This window comes from Drosophila pseudoobscura, chromosome X, assembly GCF_009870125.1.
Source record: "Drosophila pseudoobscura strain MV-25-SWS-2005 chromosome X, UCI_Dpse_MV25, whole genome shotgun sequence".
Classification (NCBI taxonomy): Eukaryota; Metazoa; Arthropoda; class Insecta; order Diptera; family Drosophilidae; genus Drosophila; species Drosophila pseudoobscura.
The window spans coordinates 16,577,918-16,598,606 of record NC_046683.1 but is presented as its reverse complement, the minus strand read 5'-3'; the positions used below and the strand labels follow the sequence as shown (position 1 = coordinate 16,598,606).

Sequence of the window (20,689 nt, the reverse complement as noted above, 5' to 3'; positions counted from 1 at the left end):
CTGCATTTTTCGGATCGTTATAATATTTTGCACTCCGAAAAATAAAATATCCGATATCATTGTCATTTCTTTATCCCCTCAGAAAATCGCAGAAGTTTTTATCTAGTATCCAAACTACATGAACAAATCGAGCAAATTCCTTTCTGGATAGGTTTTTTTATGGTCTAACAAAATGAGCTTCTCTATATGCAAAAATTCCAAAGCCCTCGTGTTCCCTCTTGCCAGGCTGCATTCCACTATTAAACAGCAAACTTTAAGATGAATATTTCAATGAATAAAAACTAAATCAAGCAAGAGACGAGTCTACTTTTGGGCTGCAAGAAAAGCATACTTTACAGGATGATGGATGAAAAATGCAATATAAAAAAGGCGATTCGATTGACATCAAATGATGACTGGCCAAACAGTAAGCCAAAAAATTTAGAGATGCCAATCTCCTTCAAACTTGGACAACCTTGGATCCGCCTCGGTCTCACTCCTCACTGCCCGTACAGCCTCTGCTGGGAGGCTTAGCAGATATGTTTTGACCAATTTATTCCATTATTGCACTATTTTATTTTGAATTCCATGGAGAAGAATGAGCATTGAGTAAACCAATTTGGTGGGTAAATATCAGTCTTGCCAGTCCCTGATCGATGAATGGTTTCCAGCTGCAACCCACATTTAGGGGCACTTCAAAAACTATTCCAACCCAATCGTGAAGGCTTAGTAGGAGAGCCCAGAACAAATATTCAGTCGAGTATGTGATGTGTTGCACACACGAACACTTTTAACTGCCGTCTCTCCCATAAATCGAAAGTTGTATGCATTCTATATGTCGTTCGGGCTCGTACTTTGTGTTCTACTTTTTTTTGGTAACCACTTCTTTGTTGTCCTTTTTTTGCTGGTGGCTCTCATAAAATTGTAAAACGAAAAGCCCTCAGAATGGGAGCAACTGCCTGGCTGGCGGGCAATAAATCTAACGATAATTTGATACGCACCGTTTTACGATGCTTTAGCGACAGCCCCGCGGGCCCCCGCCAGCCATCGGGAGGGTAATGCTCCCCACTGCTCCTTGTCATCGCCGTAAAATGGAGCAGCGACAAAGCCTAGAGGGGCCTAGAGAGCTGAGAGAGCCCTAAGCCCAGAGCTCAAGCTAAGCCAATTAAATTATACATCGGACTGTTAACTGTTGCATGTCTTGAGGGGCAACGCTTCGGAGGGGGATAGAAAGGCTGCCAGTCGCAGACATCTTAATATCTGGCAATTGCTGGCAACTGGCAACAGTTTTACTATTATCATTCCACATTTGAAAGTCCTTTCTTCTGGTGATTCTGATTCTGGAGTGGCATAAATGGTACAACTGCAGCAGCTGCAGCTACCATCCACTGCGATTGAATTGCACATTTGCAGTTGCTTCCATTTCAGTGCTGCTTGAATTATGGATGCGCTTCTCTCTCCAGTCGTCGGCTGGCGGACTGGCGGACTGGTGGCGCCCCGAATCACTCAGCACCTGCCATGCATATTTCATGATATACAAGTGTACCCTGCCCCGCTCCCGCTCCCGCTCCCGCTGGCACTCTGCACTTCGCAGCCCTATCTCTATGTGCAGAAACGTTTAGATGGCTGCAATGGGTGATTGGATCGGCATTATGCAGCTCTGGCATCAGGCATTGAAGCCAATCAGTCGCATGCTCCGACGAGGGGGCACTTGGCGGGCCGGGGGGCAATTGAAAGCATTGTCAGTTGGCAGGAAATTGCAGCGTTGCACACACACGGCTGATTACCGAAACGTTGCCACTTTGCTGCCACAATTGCAATCGAGGAGCAGGTGCAGGAGCCCAGCAATCATCAGTGTGGCATAAATATTAAGTATACGCCTCGTGGAGGGGGAGGGGCCGGGTCCCACATTGTCTTCTCCAATGACACAAAATGGAAATGGAAACGGAAAAGGGAAGCGTGGCTGAAAACAAAAACTGACACCTGGCATCGGTGGTAACCACAATACAAATGAATCCTGCTAGGATTAGGCCGGTAGGAGCGTTGAGGGCTGAGGGACTGCGTCTCTCCATAGCCATAGTTGATGAACCAAGCCATTCTTTGGACTAGGACTGGGCGAAAGTCATCGTCCTGCTGCCATGAAAAGGCAATGCCACTGTAATCGTCTCGGACGGAGACTGAAACTAAAACAAAGCAAGTTTTGGCCATAAGCCCAGGACAAAACACACTCGAGGGCCCCATAAAAACGTCATATGTGGGAGTGGAAATCATCTCGCCTTCGGAGCCTCCCTGCAATCATAAGTGGTCGGCCTAGGGCAAATAGAATGTAATGAAATGAAAGATTCATGTTAATGGCTTTCAACAAGGGAACACAACAAACTGTGTTTTGGCCACAAAATGAAGAGCGGCCTGGACACTTGACACTTTCCCATAAATAATGAATTGGGCAGAGATTACAAGTGAAGTTCCAGGAAAGGGCCAACACACGATAAAGCTATAGTTACCAAACAGTGACAAATGGCAAGTGTCAAGTGGCACAACATCACTCACCTCCTCCTGCAATGATCTTTGGCCCTTCGGATTGTATCTCCAACGAGGCGTTGGCACTTTCAAATCTTTAACTGAAATTTCACGTCGCTACGGCGCCTGACTCCGTGTACTGTGACTGGGGCGGACTCTCCCGATTCGGCGAGCGACAGCGACCTGCCACAAGGCGAGAAAAATGTGGACTGAAGGCGCCGTCTGATGCTGCACGCACGAGGGCCGCGTCAAGCATGGGCCTGGCCACGAGGACGCCACTACCCGAAGACTGCTGCCTGCCGATTCGGCACAGTGGTGGCACATTGGCACGCCCCTGACTCTGGCCGGCTGACTTGGCTCACAGTCGAGGTGCGAATTGTATGGCAGGTGATGCAGCGACACATATGAATCCAAGCCAAAATCCAAGTCAAAATATCTCTCACTGTCGGCACTAATTACTCAAAACAAGTGCAATGAAACGTTAGTAGGAGTATTAAGGCTCAAACGGTAGTGCCTTCGGAATAACTCAACTGTTTCTAACTTATTTTCTCTCTCTCCTGTCTCTCTCTCCGACTGCCAAATATCAATCTCGCTGTGGCCTCACTCTGACTCCCGCCACTCATAAACTTAGCCGAGAAAAGGCTAAAAGTTCTGACAGAAGCGTTGGCGGGGCACTGTGTCATCGGCGTCAATACCCCGGGGACGCCACGTGTGCTGAAGAGATCGAGAGTTTCCAGCAGTTCTTGGAACTGTTTTGAAATGTAATAGTTTCAAAAGTTTTCATCATTTACACAGAATGCAAGGCTGACTTATGGTGGCCTCGACCTTGGTGGTCCAGTCCTAATATATATTCCCTAAACACTATTTTTCCCTGTAGTGCCGGTACCATTGCTCTGTAAAATATGTGTATATTAAAGAACAAGTCATCTGCTATTGTTCTACGAGAAATAGAACCCAGACCCAGGCTGTAACCGTCTATTATCATTACTAGACGATTAAATATAGGATCCATGATAACAGAAGCCTGAGGAAAACTATAGACGTGAAAGGGTATGTATGTTCGAAAATGGTTAAGTTGAGGATATGTTGTTGGTAATGTACTGGAAATGAATTAGCAGCGAAGACGAACAAATGTGATAGCACCCAGATGGAAATACTTTTAATACTTTTGTCTGTACCTCTACTTTTGGCATTGATCGTGTAGATAGTGGAAATTAAGTGTATTTTTCGGACATTATATTTCCTGGCAATAAGCATATTTATTTAGAGTTCGGCTTCAGGCTTTCCCAGTCAAAAAGCTGAACTGCATTCCTACTACTCAAGTGCTCTCTAAAGGGAAACCCAACACAGAACTTGTGAGGCAATCATTTTGCTCACACAGGCTTCCACTTTTGCGGGCCACCACTGTGACTTAGTGCGAACTTGAGGCCTTCTTTGGGTCAGGGTCATGCCGACAGAGTGCTCTGCCCGGGCACATATTCCGGCCAATTACCCCAACGTCTTCCCGTGTCATTGGGCCTCCATCAACCCCCTTACCAGTTTCCGGCTTAGATGGCTCCTCATCGGAGCCATGTATGCGGCAGCATGTTCTTTCGCTGTTGACACAATGTCAACGTTCAGCGGCGCCAAACCGACCGGGCTGAGCCCAATTTGCACCTGGACATGCAAAGTCAGCAATGTCGCATACGAGTGTGCGTCTCTGGGACACGTTGACAGGCTCTGCTGTAGTCCTGGCTGTTTGTGCATGCAACAGGGCGTATGCGGTATGGCTAATTGGGCAGCGGTGTCAAGGGAGGGGGTCGTGGTGGCCAATCGGGCAGCGCCACAGCCAATAAAATTGATGATTTCTGAGCTAAGGAAATTCAAACACTTAATATGTACATGAAGTGCATTGGAACATTATTGGGCGTCGTTTAAGATAAAGATAAGATAAAGGTTTATATAAATCTGAGTATAAAGGGCCAAGATACAGCCTCTTTATTCAACCAATTGGCATATAATTTCATTAGCTTTGATGCGAAAATCTACTAAAATAAGCAAAAGTTTACTTTTTCGGTATTTCGACACCACTTTATCGAGGTGGTATCCCCAAAAGTAGGTATATTCCACCAATTCACGGTCCCATGAGTTTAACGCTGAGGAAAATACTTTTAATCTATTGCAAACTATTTAAATAATTGACTTACATTCCATACTAAGTGTTGGCCAGGAACATCCTCATCCTCCTGTTTTTTGTAATTGCCAATATGAATTCTAGACTAAATCGACGCCCAATTGCCCAAAAAGTCGAGGTGAAAGAGGGTGAAGTCGCTGCCAGGCGACCTATCATTATAAATACTTCAACTCTCAAACTTTCTGCTATTTTGGAATCCCTCAATCGATCATCTTCAGCTCTGGGCAGAGCTCGTAATACCACTGTACATATAGTATGTACGATTAGTTCTTAAGCCCACTGTAATTGCTGCAAGCAAATGAGGTCTTAGCCCAATACACATACTCTACTTGCAGAGAGCGCATAGAATAAGAAAGAGAACAGATCGAGCGAGGAACAGACACACGTGCCCATGATGAAATTATACAAGGTGAACAGACCGCTAACTCTCTGTCGGGTCTGCTGAGAGCGCTTTGACGCATTGGTTGATAAGAGAGCGAAGAACGAGCAAAGTAAGACCCGCAAAGAGAGCGCGTTGCGAGAGCGGACCACCTAGTATAATTTCCTCATATTCCAAAATACCCAAAAATACAGTAAAACTATTTGTTTTGTTTGCTGCTGCCGATGCGACATTCAATTGAAATGCGAAGCTGCCGCCCCTGCCGTCTGCCGTTTTCTCGACATTGCCTTTGTTTTTGGCCACATTTTTTCGCAAGACTCTGGTCTACCAGTGCTTGTTGCGCTTCTGCCAAATAATAAAATCCAGTGGCAGTAGGAAAAAAAAAACAACATTTAATTGGCGACTGCCCACAGCTGGTACCCCGTCCCGCTGCATTTGTGGCACTTTTTTCGTCTGGGAACTTTCTTTCCGCAAATAAGATACACGCAAAAAAGTCGACGAAATGGAAGCGACACGACACCCACACTCCCATTGGCATACAAATGAAGAGTAATCGTTGGCCACCTCTCCTCTACACCTCTCTCCTATTGACCACAAAATTTAATTCACGTCGCGCTTATGCAAAGACAAAAAATCCAACAACAACAAAATATAAAGAAGCGAAATTAAAATTACAAACAAAAAATGAACCGAAAGCAAAGGAAAAGATAAACGAAAACGAAAACAAAGCCAAAAACAAAAACAAAAGCCATTTACGAATGATGTGAAAAATAAAAGCAATTAAAAATTATAAACAAATATTGTAATAATTGTCGTATAATCGCCCTGCCAGATGATACCCCCAACGGAGCCGCAGACAGTCGGCACGGAGGAAGAAACACGAATAATTAAATAATTTCTGGCTGTCACAGTGGCGGTACAAAGTACGTGTACGGGCTCGGGTTCGGCAGGGGCAACAGTAGCTGCGGCATTAAGAGTGTTATATAATATTTTCCGATTATGAGGGTTATTGTTTTTCATGGCCTGCTTTTTGCAGGTGTTGGTGTTGGTGTTGTTGCCTTAATCGCACCTTTCTTTTGTTGCATATTCCACACTGAGAGAAAACTGGTATATCAAAAAGAAATACACACAGTCGTAATTCAATTAAATATTAAATTAAATGTAATATAATTAAAATTAATATAACTAAAATTAATATAAAAGGTTTTATAACCTTTTAAAATAAAATATATTATACTAAATTTGTATGAAATATATTTAATTAAAATATGAAACATATCTATTTTTAATTGCGCATATATTTCAATAAAATACTATCATTTTAATATCAAATAAAATGGTATAAATACTTATAGCCAAGTGAATTCTCTGGGTGCATATTTTTTTGGGCGACTCGGCGCTTCTTTTTGGGGTTTCCCCACGCCCCGTCTCGCTTCGCTGACCCTTTCCCTACACCAATTTAGCTATTGCAACATTTGGGGGCAACTCGAAATGCTCTGTGGTGGGTGTGGGAGTGGCAGAGCTAAGCATTAACCCATTAGCATCCAAAATGGAAATGGAAACCTTTTCCCAGGCAAAGCAGACATTGAAGGAATTCTCAATTCGAGATTCATCTATCATTTTCGATTTCGTTATCAGCTACGGTTGAGGCTTAGAAATTGCTTTGCGCTTGTTTTTGCCAAATTTCCATGTGAAAATTTCATCAATTTTCTGTTAAATTAACTGTTATTTTGAGGATTAGCCACTATCGCTATGGCAGTGTCGGGTGAGACGGTTGGGTTGGCTGGAGGGGGAGGAGCAGGGGGAGCAGGAGGAGCAGCAGGAGGAGCAGCAGGAGGAGTCGGAAAACTTGCACCGGAGGCCTTTGCCTGGCAGCACATCGACTGGCCGCCCTGCGTGCAGGCGCCACTCTTCATGGACTGGGGCAAGTACTACAGCCGGCGCCTGCTCAACAGCAAGGCCATCGAGTGCTACGGCCGCGCCCTGGCCGTCTGCAAGGAGGAGCCACAGAAGCAGAAACGTTCCTGCAAGTATCCCAGCCCCGAGATGCCCGCATCCATACGAAACTGCACGATCGAGCAGGGAGTCTGCCGGAACGATTACACGGCCCTGTTCCATCGCAGCCTGTGCCAGCGATCCATTGCCCAGTCGGAGGGGGCCTTCGAGGACGCTACTCGGGCCAAGGACATGATGTGGCTGGCCCAGAAGCAGGTGGACAACAACGTGGTGGGCTCCGCTGACGTTCTCATGGCGGAGTGCGACGCCCTCTTCGACTGCAACGAATTCGAGGAAACCCTCCGGACGTTGCACACGGAGGCACGCTTCTACAATCCCGCCAGCCAGATGCAACGTCGCTTTGACGTTCGCAAGAAGAAGGTGAGTCCGTGGCAGTCAATAGCATTTCTTGGGGACCTCTTCCACCGCTTGTGCAGATTACGGGCGTGTTCGAGGACACCGTTGGCGCCACGCTCGGACCATTCTTGCAGCAGAATAGCGCCGCCATCGATGAGGTCCTGCGGCGTCGGCAGGAGCTAGCCGCCTTTGTGCCCCGTCCGCTGTGGAAGAAGCTGAAGGAGCAGCAACAATGCGACGTCCAGAGCGTCCTCGAGAGGAAGACAGAAACGCTGACCTCCCTGGAGCGGGCTCGGCGGCGGGCCAGCAAGAGCTTCTACAACCACCAGTACCTGGGCAGGAGTGCCGTGGACGTGGCCCTGCTGCAGCAGCTGCGCAGCAATCAGATCTTTCTGAACCCGCTGATGCACGGCACCACCCCCTATCTGCGGCAGCTCAGTGGCGAGCAGTATGGGATCGTCAGGAAGTTCATGGTGAGGTTTTGTCCACTTGGGGGGCAGAGGGATAGAGTGAATATCCACTGCTGAATTGCAGAAAATGATGCACGCCCGCAATCCGCTGTACAACAGCAAGACGGCGAAATGCCAGAGCACGAGCGAGAGGTGCGAGAGGAGCCGCGAGAGGTATCTGTTCCACGTGGAGTACCAGACCAGGCGCGACTGCCTCCGAATGCTGCGGGATGTGCGGCGGCTGCGCGCGGCGGGCAACGTCGAGGGCCTGACGAACTACATCGAGCACATAATGTCCAAAATTATTGACCTGAAGACGCACCGCACGCTGCCCTGGAAGTGGGAGTTCGTCAACGACGTGTATAACACCCTGGCCCTGGCCCATGTGGATCAGTGTGCGCTGCCAGCGAACGTGGACTTTTTGAATCCGAAGAACCGCCTGCTGCTGTACCTGCTGCAGCCGGAGCGGGCCAAGGACATGACCGTTAGCTTCGGAGGACCCAATCTCTACATGGAAATCAAAAAGGAGGAGGCGCGCCAAAATCGATCCAAGTAAGTACGAAGAAAGGAGAGTTTTCCCCCCTTCATCATCTCCTAATCATCTTGAAATCGCAGCCAGAAGATGGATCAGCTGGAAGAGCGTCTGCGCAACTCCCGCTACCCCATCGAGCGGGCCTATCTGCGCTTCGAGCTGGCCCGCGGACACTTCAAGGAGTTCCGCTTCGACAAGAGCCTGGTCCTGGCCCGCAGCGCCTTCAATGGTGAGTCCCCAACCTGCTCCCTCCTCACTATCCATTGACGTGACGTCACCACTTTATCCGTAGAGGCCCGCAGCTGCAACAGCCTGATCTGGCGCTACAACAGCATCTTCCTGGTGTGCCAGGTGCACGCGGTCCTCAGTCGCTTCGAGCGCCTCAAGGAGTCCCTGGCGAAGGCCAGTCAGCTGGCCAAGGAACTAAAGTCCACCAAGCTGATGGCCTACCTGGCCATCTGCAACACAATCAACGAAAACGACCTGAACCTGCGCAAGCTGCGCCACTCGGAGCAGTCCCTGCGGAGCAAGCCCCGCAAGCGCACTATCAGTGCGGTGTCCTCGCTCCACTCCCTAAACAACAGCAATGCCTACAGCTGAAGGAGCTCCAGCGGCTGCGATTGGCTTTCATCTAACTTTCAATCTGTTTCCAAGATGAGAGAGAGAGAGCCAAAGCAACTCCTGGAGCTTCTACTGCTTGACGACCATTGCTTACGACCGGCCCAGCCCTGCCCTGCTTTGAACCGAGTGTTTAGGATTTAAATTATGCTTTATTCGCTTGAGTTTGGCTTTGAGTGTTCGTTTCAATAAATAATAAATACGTATTAATTAACAAGCATCAACGTTCGTTTAGCATTAACAACTCATTAACAATTACAAATTACAAATTACGAGTAAATTAAGAGCACAGGAGAGACTGCTTGGCTTGCTATCAGGCATTGACGGTGGGGTTACCGTTGCCTCTGCCTCTGCCGCTGCCGCTGCCTCTGCCGTTGCGGCGACGCTGCCGATGCAGTCGATGCAGGCGCCTGGATAACGACTTGGCGGCAGCTGCTGCTGTCGTCGTTGTCGTTGTCGCTGTCTGTATGGCACTGCTTGCATTCGCTTGGTCATCCACTGCTTGATGCACTGCAGCGCTTTCAATGCTATTTTGGGAGTTACTTGCAAGGCTTGTGACCTCTGTTTGAGCCTCCTCTTCTTCGTCGTCCTCGTCCTCCTCATCGTCCTCGTTCTCCTCCTCCGCCTCCTCCTCCTCCGCATCACCATCAGCGTTATCTTCCTCCACCTCAGCCCCATCATCACTCTCGCCATCCGCTCCCTCTTCAGCATCATCTACGTCCGCTTCTTCCGCTTTATTGGCCTCCTCGGCAGCTGTGTCATCGTTGAACTCTGCCTCTGCCTCTGCCACTGGCCCTGGCACTGGCATATCATATAACTCAGTGCCTGTCTCTGTTTCCGTCTCCGTCTCCGTGCCCGTCTCTATCTCCGGCTGCACTTTTGCTGGGGGTTCCTTCACCTTGGCATCTTTCCCAGCGTCTTCGCCATTTCTATCGTCATCATCCACATTTATCTCGTTGTCGCTAATGTTTTCGTTTTCGATTTCTTCTGCCACTGTGGGTGCTTCTGCCTCTGCCTCTGCCGCTGGCTCCGTCCCCTCTTCAGCTGACATCTTCACCTCTTCCACCTTCGCCTCCTCCTTCTCGGTCTCCTCCCCGCCATCGATCTGCTCGTGGTATGTGTCTTCACTAACAACAATGATCGGCTGCCTAGTTGTCGTGGTCGTAGTCGATGTCGTTGTTGTCGTCGCTGCTGTTGGAGGCGCTTCAGTGGCTCTTATTGAATTGGTAATTGTTTCAATTACTTCGTTTGGCTTCAGGCCACTCTCGCCAGCATTGGCAGGTGTCTCCGCCTCCGCCTCTGTATCTGCCTCTGCTTCTGCCTCTACCTTTGCCGGCTCCTCCAACTCCTCCTCCTCCTCTTCGTTGACGGCCTCCACTTGGTCTTCTTTGTTGGCCAGGTCTTGATCGCTGGCCATTAGCATTTCACTTTCAATCGGCAACGGTTCAGGCTGCTCCTCCTCCTCTGCCACCTCCTGCTGCTTCTCCTTCTCCTCTGGCAATTCCGGTTCGTTATAGTCATACTCCGCACCAGAACCCGTTCCCGGTTCCATTTGCTCCTCATCATCATCATCGTCATCCTCATCGTCGCCCTTTGATGATTCGGCGGGAGGCAGAACGGGCTTACCATTCTTGTCCACATACTGGAGGCCGTCGAGGCCCATGCGCATGCACTGGAAGTGCATCTCGAAGAGATCGGTGGTGGCCAGGCGCACCACAAAGTCCATGCACATGTTGAGGTTGTTGCCTACGAGCGCGACGTCGGTCATCTGGACGCACATGGCCATGGGCACCCCCATCATGACCGGTATGCAGAACGGCGACGGGTTCCGCACCGAGATCCCGTACTTCGACGAGGGGCGCTCATTGAGGTACACCTCTAGCTGCGCCTCCTCCAGCTGTGGCACGAACGTGACGTTGGCGCATACTGCAAAAAACGAGACAGAGACAGAGAGCGGGGAAACGAGTGAGTTAGGGGCAGCACAAGAGAGTGAGACTATGAAACGATTCCATTCAATGAATGAAAGTTGCGGGTGGCAAATTCAGATTCGCTTCGCAAATCCAGACCAGAGCCAGACCTAGACCAGAGCGAGGCGAAGGCAGAGGCAGAGGCAGAGCCAGGCAGAGCGCTCCAAGCGCCAACAATTTGTGGCATTTTGATTGGCAAATGCAACCATGTCACGAAACGAAACGAAACGAAATCGAAACGAGATTCAAGTACAGCTAAACCACTGTTATTGCTATTGTTGTCTCTGGCATGCGGCCACCACACACCGCCGAGATCTTTGCCAAGGAAATCGGCCAGGCCCCCCGGAGCATCTGCCACGACTAGGACTGGGAATGCCAAAGTGCCAGAGACCAGGTCTTGATCTATGTGTCTTTCTAGGGTCTGGTACTTCCATATGTGGAAGCACAACTGCTCTTGACTCTGGTTCACGATCACTGACAGCACTTACTGTGGATCGCATCTCTATCCGCAGATCAAGCAGTGCGATAGCCATGATCATTGAAGTAGTTTCAATAGATGATAGATGATCGTTGGAAGGAGCTTTAGAACTTATAATTCCTGATTGAAACTGATCTTGTATTTAAGCGGAGTAAAACGCCATCGGAATAATACCAATCGATGAATTTTGGAGTCAATCCAAGGTCAAAACTTTTCTAATTAATTGCCTCTTGCCTAATTTTTCGGATCCCTGGTCTATTATCACAGAACTCTGGAAGAGCAGGGGGGTCCATGCCCATTGCCTATTCTCAAGAAAGGAATATATCCTCCATCCATCAAAGACATCTGCTCTTTTGGTATTTGACACTCGACGACCCGGTCGACCCCTACTCACCTTTTTGATCGAATTTGTACTGATCCACCTTGAGGCCGGCACAGCATCCGCAGACGGGGCCACGGCACTCGCACGGCTGTCCAAATGTGGACCAGATGGAGCCCTTCGACGAGTACTTGACACTGGCCAGGTTGCGACCCCGCGACACGCTCACCGTGGGCGGCAGATAGGGCGTGTGCGTGGCCAGCTCGTAGAAGATCAGGCCGCTGCTGTAGCTGCGGCCGACGGTACGATGTGGATGCCACGCGACGACCAGTAGAGCCAGGCATAGGCAGGCCACGGAAGGGGTCGGCATTCTGGAGAAGATCCTGGCAACAGGCGTGGCACTTAACAACAAATCAAATATCACTGAACAAAAAGATCGCGGTAAATATTGGCCAAACGGCAGTGGCACAGGGGGCACGGGGCACACACAACGCTTAACGGTAACGGTAAGTCCGTGGCAGTGGCACAGTGGAACCAAACAACGGTCAGCAATGGTCAGCTATGGACAGCAATGGCAATGGCAACCGCTCGCGATCGACGACAATTAAATATTAAAACGCTGAACGCGCTGAACGTTAGCTTAAAAATGAAATGGAAACTGCTTGCCGAGGCAGCAGCAGAGAAGCAGCCGCACTGGCAGAGGCCGAGCCAGAGCCAGAGGCAGCATCAGTGGCAGCGGCAGCGACAGCGACAGCGACAGCGGCAGAGGCCGAGACTCCAACAGCAGCAGGCAGCAAGTTCATTGCGGTTGTTGCTGTTTTTGCGAGCAAACTATTTATACCCTGCCCGAGGAGAGCATATCCACATAGATGTATGCGAGAGAGAGAGAGGGCTGGGCTCTGGGATTCCGTGGAAGAATAGAGCAGAGTCTGGAATCGGTATTGATTCGAAAATAATAGTAGCCACTTCGTTTTGGGGTAATCGAGATCTAATTGGTGATTAAATCGTTCACGGCCACCAGTACCTCAACCTCAAAAACTAAAGACTTGCATAGATAGACACATATCACCCATATATCTGCCGATTATTTAGAGGGGAAGAGTCGACATTGGAACAAGACTTATAGCAATCTTATGTAAAGCCTTTTTATATGGAATATCGATAACGGAATGACCCAGGGTGGGATTTTACATGGGCAGAACCTGGTTGTAGCGACTTGAGCGACTATAGAGACTTGATTTTCATAATTAGTTATCGTTTTCAGCCATTTCTTTGTGGGGTTTGTGGGTGTTCTTCCTCACACCATGAAAACCATCGATCCAGCAGTGTTTTAAGGATTATGTTTCATGTCGATTAGACGGAACTTAGACGGTCTCCTGCAAGGAAACTTGACGCAGTCCCAGTGCAAACAGCCTAGAGAGACCTTTAGTAGTAGTACTCGCACTGTCAACCGCTCATCGATAGCTTTTGATCGATAACTGTCGATCATTTTCGATAATTTATCAAATATCTTGTCTCTTGATCCCCCAACAGACACATGTATGTATATAATTGATCTTTGAAAGATCATTTGACATTCGGCTCGATTTTATCCACAATTTGTCCGCCTTCTTATCAGCGCGGCAATCGGGAGTTGCCTCTGCTGCTGCGGCTGCTGCTGCTGCCACTGTTACCATTGCTGCCGTTGCTTGTGTCGCCACTGCTTTGTTTGTTTGCCGTTTCAACTACCGCTGCTGCCGCTGCTGCCACTGCGCGGGCACTGCTGTTAATGCTTCGTTTTGTTGCGTGTGCCGCGGCGCCGCGCTTTTTTCGGGCGACAGTGACAAGAAAATTGCGACGGTCGTGACTGGCTGGGAAAGCCAAAAACAAGGGGCGACCAACGTCTCTGCCGCCCTACACCCCCGTCCATTGTGTTACGCAAATCACTTGGGGCAGGTCATGGCCCGAAACAGGGAAACCCTTGGGGCAAGCTCCGGCCCAGAGCTCTCACCAAAAAAGCCAATACAGCGGGAGTTGCTGTTACTGTTGCCGCTGATTTGTGTGCTGGCCATATCCTCCATACATATATCTTCCACTGGAGCTTGGGGCTTAATTATCAATGGAGGAAAACAGACCAAAGCTATGGTTGCGCCGCGCCGCAATTGGGCTTCTGTTTGCCAATTTTGGATCCAGCAATCGTGTTAAACGCATCGTCGCATTGCATAATGTCTGGGCCTGGGCCTGGGCCTGGAACTGGAGCCTTGCCCTCCCTCTGGCCCGCCCTAATGCAATCCCATTAAGCGTTAAGGGGGACAACAGTTGCCAAGTTCGACGATTGAACTGCCGATGAATGCAGCTCCAAAAAAACCAAAAAAGAAACCATCAGTGTTTGCTGCACCGATACCTGTACGCCCTTTCATTTCTCTCGACCGATTTGTTTGTGCGCAAACGATACTATAGGTAGCTAATATCACACATATATTTTCCCTTTGGAAGGATTTGAATAGAGCCTTCAGAGGCATGTGAAGTTTCCATTTGAAAAACCCTCTGCGCCTAAAGGGTATAAAAAAACATCAAATGTGGAATACAAAAATTGAGAAAACTCTCTTGAAATAGAGATAAAAAATTCAAAAAAAAGTGTCACCCGTTGGGAGCTGTTAACAATTAACTCTAATAAGCCCCGCAGACTGGCTGACTGGCAGACCGGCAGACCGGTAGACAGACAGACTGGAGTCGGTGCAATGCGCCATCGTTTATGTAATGAGCCGTCACCATTCACATCCACTTCGTCATCATCAGCGTTGTCGGCCCAAATGGGAGATGGAAGGCGGCAGTAGTAGTCGCTTATTAGGCATGGCATTATTATTCATTACTGATAAAATCAATTTGGTGTGTCTCCGACTCTTGCTTTATGTCTTTTCTTTTCTTTTCTTACCTTTTCTCGACGTCTTTCTGCTTGTCTGTCCGTCTGTGGCAACTATTTTTGGGTCCCTTACGCCAAATTACCGCAACTGCCACCGTTGGGCCCGATCGATTAGACAGATGCATGTGAATCCCCCAAGGAAACTTGCAATTTGGTGCCCGAGATAATGCCTCCACGAAAGTATTAATCCTAGAGATCAAGAAATTTGTACAAGTTTGCACTGAAATAGTCTTGGCGTTGGATTGACAGCCGATGGAGCACACGGATACCCCAAGTTCCCTCGGTATGAAAAGAGGCGACTCGGTTCTCTCGGCTTTCCGGGGAGTCCTCTGAGTATGGTGAGACTCTGAGGACTCAGCCGTGGAGCTCGGAGATGGAACATCGATTGGCAAACCTTTAATTTTCTCACCGAAACAGCTGTCTTTGGTGATCATATCCTGTTGGGTATAAACAATCAAAAAGCGTATACAAACGGAACAGTCGCTGATGTGCTTAAATTTCCTAAGATGCAAAACTTGAAGATGTGGCGGGAGGTCTGCCAGACCCGGTATTATGTTAAAGGCCCAAATAAACAATGAAAATGGAAAAAGAGTCAATAGGATGGGTATATATGTATGCCTACTCATATATATGTAGCTGATCCAAAGGCAGTGCAGTAAAGTATCAAATCACACAATGGTTTATCTAAGGATCAATAAATTCAATCAAAGCCATGTATTTACTTTCACCAAAAGGATTCGGAAGAATAACGGCCTGTAGATATGTTTTAAAACGCAAACTCCAGATCAGATTCAATACCAGTTTGCGCCTCCTGGCGGAGGAAAGCGCGATGTAATGGCTGATGATGGTGTGAGAAGAGGGAGGGACCAAAAATGGATGCGTAAAATGTTTAAGGGAATACAAAAAAAAAGCCCATTGCGGACTGCCAGCGATACAAATGTTTATAGGCGATGCCTGGTCGTTAATGAATATCTAAGGAGATATGTATGCATATGTATCACGGGATATGTGCTCCCCTGATATGTATTAAAAAAAAAGTTAACTATAAATGTCATAAGCTAATACAGTCAGAATACGAATTTGGAAGATATGAATCTAAATCTTCATAAAGTTAATTAATAATTAAATCAACAGGAATAGAAAGATCCCAGTGAAACATACTTTACCTATTTTTACTTATTTTGTATGTTAGATTTAAGTCGAACTTATTTTGTTTATCTCTCCGGCAGATCCAGAATATGTACTCTCTCAAATTTTCTTTCTGTTATATTTAAGGTTGGGCTAATATAATCAAAATTTTCTGTAAACCAAAATTCCACTTGTTTTTTTGAAACACTTTAAAAGTTTAAATGGCTGGTTATAAAGTAAAGTTTAAAGTAAGCCAGTCAAATACAAAATTCATCTATTAATCGGATAAAATTATGTGGTCAAAATGTTTTATCTAGCTAATAATATTCGACGAAATATCAAAATTAAACAATAGGAACGACTATCCTCTTTCGTTATTTTTGGTTTGACCATTTCCGCTAAAACCTCTTTTTACGCAAAATTCAATAAAAACAAGTATTTAGAATTAGCCAGTTAAGTAGAAAATTGATTCATTAATCGGATAAAATTATGTGGGCGTAGCTGAAAGTTCTATCTAGATAGTAATATTCCCCGGAAGATCAATAACGACGAATATGTAAAATATAACTGAATTCGTCAGTATATTTACGGTATATTTTTTAAATGAGACCGTATATTTCGGTGCTGTTCTGAGGGTCATACTGTAGAAACTGGTTTTCGCCGCGCTCCCATGTGGTGTTTTTTAGTGCTAAATGGTATTTTTGTCATCTATTAATTTAATTTTCAATGTTATATAGAAATCCAATAAAAGCAAGTATTTCGAAGCGGCCAATCATGTATAGAATTGATTCATCAATCATACAAAATTGAGTGGGCATGGCTAAATCTTCCATATAGATAGTATTATTCAACGAAACAAAGAATATGAGCAATTGGTCGTTTTTTGAATCGATTCCATGCACACATACCCTGGGGGTAATGGATGTTATAGAATTGTGAATACGTTTGTCTTCCAAGGCTCAGTAGGTATCAGGATAGAGATAAATATATACAAGATACTAATAATACACATGAATAAGTCAAAAACATATCAATTTGAGAAAAGGTCTCAATAAATTGCGTTTGATCTACATATAAAATTTGCGAAATAGGGTGTACAAAGGCCTATACACGCATCATGTCTTCAAATACCAGCAACATTGCGACTGATTTTTTGTTGAACTATTTTGTTTAAACGTTGTTTTAGTCAAAATACAATAAAAGCAAGGATTTAAAACCATCCAATCTTGTAGAAAATTGATTCATCAATCGTATAAAACTAAGTAGTCATGGCTAAATGTTCTATATAGCTAGTAATACTCGACGGAATATCAAAATCGAGGAATATGTATAATAGAACTTGAATTCGTCAGACCGTATATTTTATCAGTGGGTCCGCGGTCACACTGGGTGACACGACGACAGCGGGCTCATTCCACAAGTCGGATTTGTTTTTTCGGATTTCGTTGTTTTCTTCTGCAAGACCATGACCAACGCCATCGATGAACTTCAGGCCATCATCGCCGAGCTGAAGACGGAGGTGGAGGAGCAGCGGGCCGTCATCCGGCAAAGCCGAGACCGCATCGAACACATGTCCGCCGAGGTGGTGGACTCGAATCCCTACAGCCGACTAATGGCCCTCCAGCGCATGAACATTGTAAAGAACTATGAGCGCATACGGGACAAGACGGTGGCCATTGTGGGCGTGGGCGGTGTGGGCAGCGTCACGGCCGATATGCTTACGCGGTAAGGGAACCAGGAAGGAAGTGCAATCTGAATAGCTGATGTTCTCTTCGTATTGGTATTGTTTTAGTTGCGGCATTGGCAAGCTGATCCTGTTTGACTACGACAAGGTGGAGCTGGCCAACATGAATCGGCTGTTCTTCACGCCCGACCAGGCGGGTCTGTCCAAGGTGGAGGCCGCCGCCCGCACGCTAACCTTTATCAATCCCGATGTCCGCATCGAGACGCACAACTACAACATCACCACCATTGATAACTTCGATAACTTTCTCAACACGATCACGGGCGATGGTACTGTGGCTGGCGAGCCCGTGGATCTGGTCCTGAGCTGTGTGGACAACTTCGAGGCCCGCATGGCCATCAATGCAGCCTGCAATGAGAAGTGCCTCAACTGGTTCGAGTCAGGCGTGTCGGAGAACGCCGTCTCCGGTCATATACAGTTTCTACGTCCCGGGGACACTGCCTGTTTCGCCTGCGCCCCGCCCCTGGTGGTGGCCGAGAACATTGACGAGAAGACCCTGAAGCGGGAGGGCGTGTGTGCCGCCTCGTTGCCCACCACAATGGGCATCACAGCGGGATTCCTGGTGCAGAACGCTCTCAAGTATTTGCTGAACTTTGGCGAAGTCTCCGATTATCTGGGCTACAATGCACTGAATGATTTCTTTCCCAAAATGACGCTGAAACCGAATCCCCAGTGCGATGATCGAAACTGTCTGTTGCGACAGAAGGAGTTCCAGGCGAGGCCAAAGCCCGTGGTCGTCCAGGAGGAGGCACCCACCGACGAACCTCTGCACGCTAGCAACGACTGGGGCATTGAACTGGTGGCGGAAGATGCCCCTTCCGATGCTCCTACCGATCTGTCCCAGAGCACCGATGTGGGTCAGGGACTGCGTCTGGCCTATGAGGCACCGGAAAAATCCAGCGCGGAGGCAACGCAGGCGGCCACGGCGCCGGTGGATGACACCAGCTTGGAGGATTTGATGGCGCAAATGAAGTCGATGTAAAACAATTCCACTGTTAGACGCATACTCTGTATTTTTAGATATTTTTTTAACAATTATTTTTGTACACAATTAATCTTCTTATACCCGATACTCAAAATTAGTATTGGGGTATATTAGATTTGTGGTGAAAGTGGATGTTTGTAACGTCCAGAAGGAATCGTTTCCGACCCTATAAAGTTTATATATATTCTTGATCAGCATCAATAGCCGAGTCGATTGAGCCCTGTCTGTCTGCCCATCTGTCCGTCCGTCCGTCCATCCCCTTCAGCGCCTAGTGCTCAAAGACTATAAGAGCTAGAGCAACGATGTTCCGGATCCAGACTTCTGTGATATGTCACTGCTACAAAAATATTTCAAAACTTCGCCCCGCCAAAAGGACGAAAATCTGTTGCATCCACAATATTGCAGATTCGAGAAAACTAAAAACGCAGAATAATAGATAACGACCATATCTATCCGGTTGCTGATTTTGGATCAGATCAGATCATTTTTATAGCCAAAAGGAACAAATCAATTTGCAGTGGCTACGCAGCGCCCGACGTCACGCTCATACTGATTTTCTGTCTCTCTCGCACGCACTCTTTGTCGTGTCGTTTAATACTATAAGCGGCGTCTGCCGGAGGAGAGCCATACTGACTTAGTATCGGGTATAACTGTAGAGTTGCGGTCTCCGCAGCAACTCACAACGTAGATACAGTAGATACAGTTCATATAGCACATCGAACACATGAAACTGGATCCCAGGGTCTTCGGCTCTGGCGTTCGGCTACCGCCGCGTCATCAAGAGCCAAGCAACGCTTTGCATGTAACTGCATACAACAATAGAATACAACACAAAACTGATCAACACAAGAATATAAATAAATAGAACACAAAATGAGGTCAATTAATAGCTTGTTGCCATTGGCTTTTAATCAGCTACAGAAGATCACGGATTGCCTGGCGAATGGGCCACAGCCTGTGCCGTTTTCCAAGATGCCGAAGGAAGAAATGGAGAGAGCCGGGGTTTTGGTGGCTTCTTGCTTTCTGGATAAACTCTCTGTGAAAGATGAGCAAGAGAGCCAAATTCTGAAGATACTTTATGCACGGTAGACATCAAATCCAGTCCGTGGAGGCCTGCCGGAATCGGATGAAGATGCTCGCAGAATATGTCCGGGAACTGGTGGACAGTTGGGTCTCCAGTAAAAAGCTGTCCGTGTCCCAAATGTTCCGGTGATAGGCATTCTGTAGGAACTTGATGATTATGCAGTCCTTGGTCCTTGGGCAGGTTTCGGTTCTCGTCCAGCGTCTTTTGTTGCTCCCCATTGACCGACATGACCTTTCCGAATGCCTCCTCTTCAGGTGCCGACCATGAGTTTGTTGACGTGCAGTAGGAAGTCCACCCATAATTGGAAAGTGATCCGTCGCAGCTGGAGTGGGAGACACTGCAAGAAAGTTTGGGGTTAGGCATTGAGTGGAAGCCTGTGATGTGGATTTTGCCTCTCACCGTTGAATCTCCGCTCTGAGAATGAAGGTAGTCGCTCTCGTCCAGCCGCTTGAGGAATATCTTGTTCAGCTTAAGATTTATCTGGGGGACCTTGCCGTATGCCCCAGGCAGTTCGTCCAACAGCCGGTGGTAAGGCTCCGTGGCTATGGGCTCACTGCTGGCATTGCAATTGGCATGGTCCCAGCTTTCCTCCTCGAGGAGGAAATTCTTGTACTGCGTGAGGGCATCGGACAGCAGAGCCCAGGGAATATTGAGAATCTGCCCTATGCCCTCGCGCAGTAGAAGAATTTCCTCCTTGAGGAGGAAAGCGAGGACCATGCCAATTGTAAGGCCAGCACAGAACCGATAGCCACGGAGCACTACTACCGTCTGCTGCACGAATTTCGTGAGGCACACGGCGAGGTACCCCATATAACTATCAAGCTGAACAAGCTATTTTTCTCGGACAGAACAAACAATTTTGGAATGATACTTGAGCGGAGTAGATTATCGAAACATAAAAAACAAAGCGTGACCGACTGACAAGGATTCGTTTTGGAAGCAAAGTCAATGTCAAATTCGGAGACGGAACACGAAAAGTAAAGAAGAGTAGTTCAGGCGATAGATATCGTGGTAATTTTTTTAAGTAAAGTGAGGATGGATCTAAAAGAGGAATTTATATACAGTATAATATCCCGCGGC

The 20,689-nt window shown here is 47.5% G+C and overlaps 5 protein-coding genes across 5 annotated transcripts in view; 2 read left to right on the top strand and 3 right to left on the bottom strand.

Moving 5' to 3' along the window:
- LOC4814989 (uncharacterized) overlaps window positions 1-2,705 on the bottom strand; it is a 35,130-nt gene extending 32,425 nt beyond the window's left edge. The window contains exon 1 of the mRNA XM_001354583.4: window positions 2,530-2,705. The gene's annotated coding sequence lies outside the window, so the exon portion shown is untranslated. The remainder of the gene's footprint in view (window positions 1-2,529) is intronic.
- A 3,944-nt stretch (window positions 2,706-6,649) lies between these two features.
- Window positions 6,650-9,222, top strand: p-cup (presidents-cup). Its single transcript, XM_001354585.4, has 5 exons — window positions 6,650-7,427; window positions 7,484-7,876; window positions 7,938-8,404; window positions 8,468-8,613; window positions 8,677-9,222. The coding sequence occupies exons 1-5, from the start codon at window positions 6,804-6,806 to the stop codon at window positions 8,982-8,984; spliced, it is 1,938 nt and encodes a 645-aa protein (XP_001354621.3). The 5' UTR covers window positions 6,650-6,803; the 3' UTR covers window positions 8,985-9,222.
- On the bottom strand, window positions 9,160-12,383 carry LOC4814598 (sodium/potassium/calcium exchanger 1). The gene is made up of 2 exons (XM_001354586.4): window positions 11,842-12,383; window positions 9,160-10,928 (listed from the first exon to the last, which is right to left on the bottom strand). Exons 1-2 carry the CDS (start codon window positions 12,134-12,136, stop codon window positions 9,316-9,318), a joined length of 1,908 nt encoding a protein of 635 aa, XP_001354622.3. The 5' UTR covers window positions 12,137-12,383; the 3' UTR covers window positions 9,160-9,315.
- Window positions 12,384-17,151: 4,768 nt separating this feature from the next.
- On the top strand, window positions 17,152-18,631 carry Uba5 (Ubiquitin-like activating enzyme 5). The gene is made up of 2 exons (XM_001354587.4): window positions 17,152-17,521; window positions 17,589-18,631. The coding sequence occupies exons 1-2, from the start codon at window positions 17,262-17,264 to the stop codon at window positions 18,520-18,522; spliced, it is 1,194 nt and encodes a 397-aa protein (XP_001354623.2). The 5' UTR covers window positions 17,152-17,261; the 3' UTR covers window positions 18,523-18,631.
- Window positions 18,632-19,404: 773 nt separating this feature from the next.
- On the bottom strand, window positions 19,405-20,663 carry LOC117184572 (uncharacterized). Its single transcript, XM_033382843.1, has 2 exons — window positions 20,009-20,663; window positions 19,405-19,946 (listed from the first exon to the last, which is right to left on the bottom strand). Exons 1-2 carry the CDS (start codon window positions 20,417-20,419, stop codon window positions 19,860-19,862), a joined length of 498 nt encoding a protein of 165 aa, XP_033238734.1. The 5' UTR covers window positions 20,420-20,663; the 3' UTR covers window positions 19,405-19,859.
- Between the last annotated feature and the right edge of the window lie 26 nt (window positions 20,664-20,689).